This window comes from Candida tropicalis (genome assembly GCF_000006335.3).
Source record: "Candida tropicalis MYA-3404 genomic scaffold supercont3.5, whole genome shotgun sequence".
Classification (NCBI taxonomy): Eukaryota; Fungi; Ascomycota; class Pichiomycetes; order Serinales; family Debaryomycetaceae; genus Candida; species Candida tropicalis.
This window is the reverse complement of record NW_003020057.1, coordinates 713,408-721,182: the sequence shown is the minus strand read 5'-3', so window position 1 is coordinate 721,182 and position 7,775 is coordinate 713,408. Positions and strand designations below refer to the sequence as shown.

General features: G+C 37.8%; 4 protein-coding genes across 4 annotated transcripts; 1 reads left to right on the top strand and 3 right to left on the bottom strand. All coding sequences in view use genetic code 12, as the record gives it.

Moving 5' to 3' along the window:
• Positions 1–531: 531 nt before the first annotated feature.
• CTRG_04023 (uncharacterized protein) lies at positions 532–918 on the bottom strand (the record flags this gene model as incomplete). The annotated part of the gene is made up of 1 exon (XM_002549680.1): positions 532–918. One exon carries the CDS (start codon positions 916–918, stop codon positions 532–534), a length of 387 nt encoding a protein of 128 aa, XP_002549726.1.
• A 1,643-nt stretch (positions 919–2,561) lies between these two features.
• Positions 2,562–4,787, bottom strand: FAA2-3 (Faa2-3p; the record flags this gene model as incomplete). Its single annotated transcript, XM_002549679.1, has 1 exon — positions 2,562–4,787. One exon carries the CDS (start codon positions 4,785–4,787, stop codon positions 2,562–2,564), a length of 2,226 nt encoding a protein of 741 aa, XP_002549725.1.
• A 469-nt stretch (positions 4,788–5,256) lies between these two features.
• Positions 5,257–5,940, bottom strand: CTRG_04021 (uncharacterized protein; the record flags this gene model as incomplete). The annotated part of the gene is made up of 1 exon (XM_002549678.1): positions 5,257–5,940. The coding sequence occupies one exon, from the start codon at positions 5,938–5,940 to the stop codon at positions 5,257–5,259; it is 684 nt and encodes a 227-aa protein (XP_002549724.1).
• A 655-nt stretch (positions 5,941–6,595) lies between these two features.
• Positions 6,596–7,765, top strand: TOM40 (Tom40p; the record flags this gene model as incomplete). Its single annotated transcript, XM_002549677.1, has 1 exon — positions 6,596–7,765. The coding sequence occupies one exon, from the start codon at positions 6,596–6,598 to the stop codon at positions 7,763–7,765; it is 1,170 nt and encodes a 389-aa protein (XP_002549723.1).
• Between the last annotated feature and the right edge of the window lie 10 nt (positions 7,766–7,775).

The window sequence follows — 7,775 nt, the reverse complement described above, 5'->3', positions numbered from 1 at the left end:
TAGTCAGCATATCAAACTAGTCAACATATCAAATAATCAGCATATCAAAATAGCTAGCATATCGAAATAATCAGCATAACAAAAATAACTTTGCTATGCCAGGAGTTTGATATGATAGAACACAAAGATCATTTTGTTATGCAGCTGCCTCCACTCTTTTTTTGTTATCCCATTAGTTGAGCGCTTTTATGTTATTCTTCTTTAATAATATGCTGCATCTTGAAGGGGAAACCAGGCTTTGTGATCTATATGTAAGACCCTTTCCAACAATATGACCCGATAATTTCCCACTTCCGGGTCAGCAGTGTTCCGGTATCCTACGTAATACCTCTCATATTTTAAAAACTGCATTCTAAGTCTTATTCAGTCTCCATATGCCTATACAAATGTCTTTGCTGTGTTTGGCAATAGTTTCCACACGTACAATTAGTTGTAGAATTTTGCGACACGGAAAAAGAGCGACTGTCGTGCGACATTATGATATCTCCGCTTTTACTTTTCCTTTTCCTTTTCCACAATGTCGCGTGGTAGCTAAAATGTATGCTCCGACATTATTGGAGTGTCAAACTTTTTTCTGTCAAAAATGTCTGATGTCGGATAAACCTTAAAATGTCGCCTGTCATATGTGTCGCATGGGTACACATGTCGTAGGTAACAGCGACATGGTTGATGCGACATGGTTGATGCGACATGGTGTATGAGACACGAGATACGCGACATGGTACATCCGACATGATTTATGCGACACGGTAGATGCGACACGCAGCATTCAACTTGCGACAAAGGGTGCAAACGACATTTCATAGTCGAATAGACACCAACAATGACAATACCCAAGTTACTTGCAAAGACCATGAGATGACACTGATAGTGATCTATTTTGGTGTATGATGCTCTTAAGAACGTTAGTTGTGCCATTACCACCAATATAGTGAATTAAAGTTTGATATAATGTATGAAGAAACACTGGCATTGTACGTTGCATGTGTGTTGGTAGAATAGCAGAACGTGTGTTATCAAAAGGGCAGCCGATATACTAGGATCACATAATGGATAGCTGTATATACGTCTGCTTCATCATATGGTATTGCATGTAAACTTATACAGAAATAGATTTGGTAATTATTATGTCTACTACTAACCACAGAGCCGTTGATACCGCATGTGTAGCTGCTAGAACTGTTGCTATCACATGTTCTGACAACTCCATTAGTATTATAGGTTGTGAGTCTTGAAATATAGCTAATAAAGTACAACACTGCTATGTTAAATGTGTGGAATATTTGTCTTTATTTCACGTTTTAATCCTGATATCCTATCTATTAGTCTACCTGTTGACTATGGCCAATCTATTACCTAGATAACCATCAATTTAAGTTGTGGATAAATCTGTAACACATTGATAATTAACGGGAAATGGACACCTTGAATTCATGATCTTATCCTACAAATATGACTGCCAGGTCAGTCAGATTGAGGAGCGGTACTCCTACAATGATTTGGCAACTACCAGGCTATCACCTGGACACGTCTGCCAAACATTGGCTTCCTCCTCATGCGAAGCACTTCCGACCTTCAACACATAGTTCCGGTCATACCCCAAGTCCCTTGATTATTGAACTTTAGGAAAGCTTGCAACAAGATGACGCATTCAGGGTCGGTGAATCACAAAACTCTAGATACAATCACCGGGCATATCATATATGACCCAGCCCAGCATAACATACAGGGTTCACCGAGCATACCATAAAACGTTGGAAGAGGCATAACAAATAAAATTCAGCAGAGCATAACAAACAACGTTCCAAGAGGCATATCAAATTAGTTTCGGCCGAGCATAACAATATAAACTCACCGGAGCATAACAAATAGGGTCCACTGAGCATATCAAATAGGGACCACCAAGCATACCAAAATTATATTCACCCGAGCATTTTAAATTAGTTTTACCCGAGTATACCAAAAATATATTCACCCGAGCATAACAAACTGATTTCGGCCGAGCATAACAGGATAATACTTAGCCGAGCATAACATAAAACTCCACCCGAGCATAACATAAAGCTCCCCAAGAAGCATACCAAACAAGACGTTGGCATACCAAAGAATAATGTATGGGGCATACCAAAAGAAAAGCTTAGTTAGAAATGACACAAAACCAAGCAACACGTGACTCAATGGGCAAACCGTAACTGAAATACGGTCAGTAACCAAGATGGAACGGAGAACGATTTTGAACCCTCTGAAGTTGAATAGACCCTTGCTTGAAAGGGAGCGCAAATAATGACCACAAAAGAGTCTATGTAGTGACCAGTTCTAGCCACATTGAACTACTAGTACAAATTGAGATTTGACCCCCAGTGTTTTTTGTGAAGACAAGCCAGATTTGATGAAGAAGTTTATAGTCCGTGAATACATTCTGCTGTTTAACAAATTAAATACTTGTGCTTTGGTACCACAATCTAATAGTTAAAGAGATGACTTGGATTTCGTATTAATTAATTGACTTTAGAACTTGTATTATACTAGAATGTAGACACACAGAAATTAGAAAATGAATATCATAACTTGTAATCAGCAATAATGGATCCCTCTTCATACATTGAATCAATTTGAGCCCTGAAAAATTTAGCAGCAAAATGTCTCTTAAGCTTCATAGTTGGTGTAACAACATTTCTTTCAAGAGTCAATGGTTCAATATCAATGAAAATGTTGTGCAATTTCTCAAAACCTTGTAGTTTTCCATTCACCTTTCCATTCAAATCCAACAATATTTGTTTCCTCAACTCTGGTTTGTTTAGTTCTTGGACCACCTTATCACCCGACGAAAGATCAACATACTTACTGGCAACATCAGGTTGCAAACCAACCACCCCAACTAAATATGATTTAGTGGAGTCGCCGTGAATAAAAAGTTGCAGAATAGTCGAATTCAACGACAAATATAAGTTCTCAATTTTCTCTGGTGAAACATATTCTCCTTGTGCTAACTTGTAAAAGTTTTTGACTCTATCAATGATTCTGAAATAACCATCTTTTGCACCAATCTCAGCTACATCTCCAGTACTGAACCAACCATCTTCATCAATTGACTTGGCAGTCTCTTCATCATTCTTGAAATACTTTGCAAATAATTGGGCACCACGAATTTGAAGTTCACCTCTTGGTCCATTCGCATCATCCAACATATATCCCATGTCTGGTAATTCACGTAATCTGGCTTCCATGGTTGGAGCAATGACACCACAGGTTCCAAGACTCGAGTTCTTGAATGGCAAAGCAAACAAAATTCCACCAAATGATTCACTACTACCATATCCTTGACCAAACCCAATTCCTAAACTAGATTTCAAAAACTTGATTGTTTCAGGAGAAATAGGTGCACTTCCAGTGAGCAAGAATTCCAATTTGTCGTAACCAATGGCATTTCTCAATTTTTGGATCAACAATTTATCATATATGAAATGATCTCCACTATCATCATTCTTGATCTGTTTGACACGTTTGGCTTCAATTGCTCGTCCATATAATGATCTCGTAAGCCCCGAAGTTGAATCAATGGTGGATGCTTTAATTCCTGCTTCAATCTTGGTGAATATACGAGGAACATTAGCCATAAAGTTTGGCTTCCACAATTTCAAGTCTTCCACCAAGGTCAATGGTGTACCTCCTAATCTTGGAAATGCCGAAGATCCACCAAAAAATAAGGTCGAAGCTACCATTTGTCGCTGAAATATGTGAGCCAAAGGCAAAAAAGCAAAATCTCTGGCACCACGACGGTGTGGCATCAAGAGACTATACACAAACAGGGCCGAAGCAGCACTTCCTTGTGATAGAACAACTCCCTTAGGATTAGCACCTGTGGTACCTGAAGTGAAAGTAATTGTGAATACAGTTTCCCTGTTTGGTGGATTTGTTTCATGAGGGAAAATGGCACCTGCTCTTTCCACTTGTGAAAAATCATACAACTTTATATTGGAATTCTCTGCTAATTGAACCAAACCAACGTCGGACTTTGTTAATGGATCCATGGAGATAATTAAGATAATGGATTCCAATGCTTCAGGATATTTTCTTTTCAATTCAATCAAACCCTTAATGTGATCCTTTGAAGTGATGATCACTGGGGATTGGGTTGCTTCCAAAATATACTTTGACGTTCCAGGACCTAAAGTATCATACAATGCAGTTGATGTGATGGAGTTTGATGAGCATGCCAAATCAGACAAGATCCACTCAACCCTGTTTCCCGCGTAGAATGTCGCAATAAAAGACATGTCATCACTGTTGTACAGTTTGTAATTTGCTTCATGGTTATCTATTTTCTGATGTGACTCTAATGAGTTGTTCTTGAATGGATTAGATTTTAAAAGGAAGAACAAACCAGCTGCAAAATCGTCTTTTCTTTGACGGACTTCCTTGTAAGAAATTGTAGCATATCTTTCCAAATGCTGTGAGTTCTCATAATCATATTCATGGAATGCAAGACATGGTTCATCGGCATAGCAATCAGCGGATCTTTCAAAGATGTCATGATATGTATCTAATCCCTTGATAAGACTTGCTTTAATACCATTGGGAGTAGCGGCATTCCTGTAAATTTCGGAAAATCCTTCAACAGCAGTACCAGGAATTTTGATAGATTCACCAGCAACTTCCTGTGGAAATGGTAAAATGTGGTTCACAAGTGTCTCAACAGGTAAGTCATTTGGGTTTTCAAAAACATATGGTTTATCATCTGTAGCATAAACAATGTCGGTTTCAGATATCGAAGGTAAAGTAGTCATAGTACTTTAAAGTGATTGTCACTGATAGTAAAGTAAAATGAATAAATGACCCGAGACAAAGTCGAATACAATACTATTTATATTGTATATTAGCTGTATTCTCATGGCTTAAAACAGGATCTTATGCCCCCCACTTTTCGGATCATATTATACTTCATAGTAACAAATCCAATAGTCACCCACCTATCCGATGAGTGGTGCAAATTTCTACCGTCGGCTTGACAGAATAACGGTTTGTGAGAATCTTCGTTCTTTCGGAAGAACTCGCACCATTAGTTGATGCGGGGGGAAAATCTTAGTCTGTGAACCGTCGGTACCTTCCTAAAAGGGAAACGACTTGCGGGTTAAACTTAGATTTAGACCTGGACTGCTGCAAAGAACACGGCTTTCTCAATAAAGATCCAAATCCTTCTTCTAGACGTCAACATACATTCAAAGGATCATGCATTTGAGCCATTAATGAACTGTTCTAACGTCTAACTAAACCCCGATCAGCAACTTTTATAAACAAATCATCAATCACCGACAAGTCATCGATACTACTGATAGTGTTTAATACCATATCCATATCTATATTGTCAACATATTGGAAATGTGGGTTTTTTAATTCCTTTGTAGGAAAATCAAAGTCATCAACTTCAATCCCCTGATTAATGATTAATTGGTCACAATTTTCAATAACAATTCTATTATTCTCCACAGATTTTACCAAGACCAAGGTGTTGCGAACATTGTGTAGTCTCACTTGATGTCCCTCTAAAACTAGTATACATTTGTCGATGTCGTGAATAAATATGGGACCATGAACAACTAAATTGAATATAGAATTGTTCCCATTTTTCAAGTGCAATGAAGAAGGAATATTTTCTGTGCTGACATATGAGTGATTGATCGTATCGATTAACGTATGTCCAGACGTATTGATCGTATAAACCACATTCTTGATATCTTCAATTGTGTTTTTGGTCGATAAAACTGGCTGCAGATATGCTGTGTCAATTTTTGCGTTACCATTAATAGGGACCGGGTTTCCCTCGAATGAAAACATTCTCTTGCTAAGTTGATTAGACTTTGACTGTAAAAGATTATTAAGTACATTGATCCTATCTCTGTCCACCTTTTGTTTATACAATGGTAGATCAGACGTTTCCATAGATTCTTCTAATGTTTTAAGTTCGGATTGTATGCTTCGTAGGGTAGATTTGGAATCACAAGATATTATTCGCAGAAAGAAATCTTAGAAGTTCAAGTTAGGCCAGGTTCAATTTTTTTATCAATCTCTAGTATTGTGCATCGGCATACATACCATCCATGATAGACAGTTCTTTGATGTTGTTAGGTTCTGTTATTGGCTACCAACTCCTGTCGTGAATATCGTCTTTGATTGGTGTGTTTTTTTTGCTCTTCATGATTTGCCGCGAATGAACAGAAAATAAGCTAAACTAATGATTCACAAACTAAATGACAATAGCTTGTGTAGGGTATTGCTCTAAACAGCTGACACTTCGCTTTAGCCAAACTAATATTCAACTAATTACAACGCACACGAGTTAATTGTTGATGGACAATTTTTCCATTAACTATTAAGAATAGTTCAAGGCAAAGAAATTGTTCAATCAGAGCAAATGAAGTTCTGAATGAATTGCAGAAAAGTAGTGCACCATTGCCAATTTTTTGTTTTTACGTCTTAAAATTTTTCAACAGAAGGAAAAATATTTTCGTTGACTAAGAGGACTCTCTTCTCTCGTTAACCAACATTTTCCTTGCATTCCAGCAACATAGATTCCATTAAATCACATAGAGAAAAGATGTCTCAATCCGTCACTCCGCCATTAGGTTCAGCAGATATTGCTAAATTAAGCATTCCAACTTTGCCACAAGTTACCCCAGAACCACCAAAGCAAAATGGATTTTGGTCCTCAAACCCAGTTTTCAGTTACATCAATGATGTTTATATTACCATCGGCGAACACCGTAAGTCCTTAGGCTTAACCAACCCAGGTACAATCGAAAACTTGAATAAAGAAGTTTCTCGTGATGTTTTCTTGAATCAATACTTTTTTACTGGTTTAAGAGCTGATTTGAACAAAGCATTCTCCATGATGCCAGCTTTCCAAACTTCTCACACCTTGAGTATTGGCTCAAATGTTTTGCCAGCATACGCCTTTAGTGCTTTATACGCTACTGATGATTACTTTTTGCAAGGAAATATTGACAACGATTTTTCCTTCTCTGGAAGAATCAACTATGGTTGGGACAAATCAAACATTTCTAAGATCACTTTGCAATTAGCTCACGGACAACCATCTATGATTCAATTAGAACAAGATTACCAAGCTAACGATTTCTCCATTAACTTAAAGACCTTAAATCCAAATTTCTTGTCTGGTAACGAGTTTAGTGGTGTTGTTGTTGGTTCAATTTTGCAATCCTTGAGCACTAAATTAGCTGTTGGTTTGGAAACCATGTACTCTAAGCAACCATTATCTCCACCAGACACTGCTGTTTCTTATGTCGCCCGTTATAACGCTGGTAACTGGATTGCTTCTGCTCAACTTCAAGCCCAAGGTGCTTTGATTGCCAGTTTCTGGAGAAAGGTTACTGACAAAGTTGAAGCCGGTTTAGAAACTCAAGTTGCTGCTACCATGAAGCAAGTTGCTGATCCATTGATGGGTATTGGTTTTGAACCAGTCATTGAAGGTCAAACCACCATTGGTGCTAAATACGAATACAGAACTGCTGTTTTCAGAGGTCAATTGGATTCAAAGGGTAAGATTAGTGCTTTCTTGGAAAAGAGAATTTTACCAACTGTTTCTGTCTTATTTTCTGGGGAAATCGACCAATTCAAGAACTCATCTCGTTTAGGTTTAGGTTTACAATTTGAAGCTGCTGGTAACGAACAATTAATGTTGATGCAACAAGGTTTAGTTGACGCCAATGGTAACCCAATCCCAGGTGCTTCTGCCGCTCAAATGTAAATAACAACAA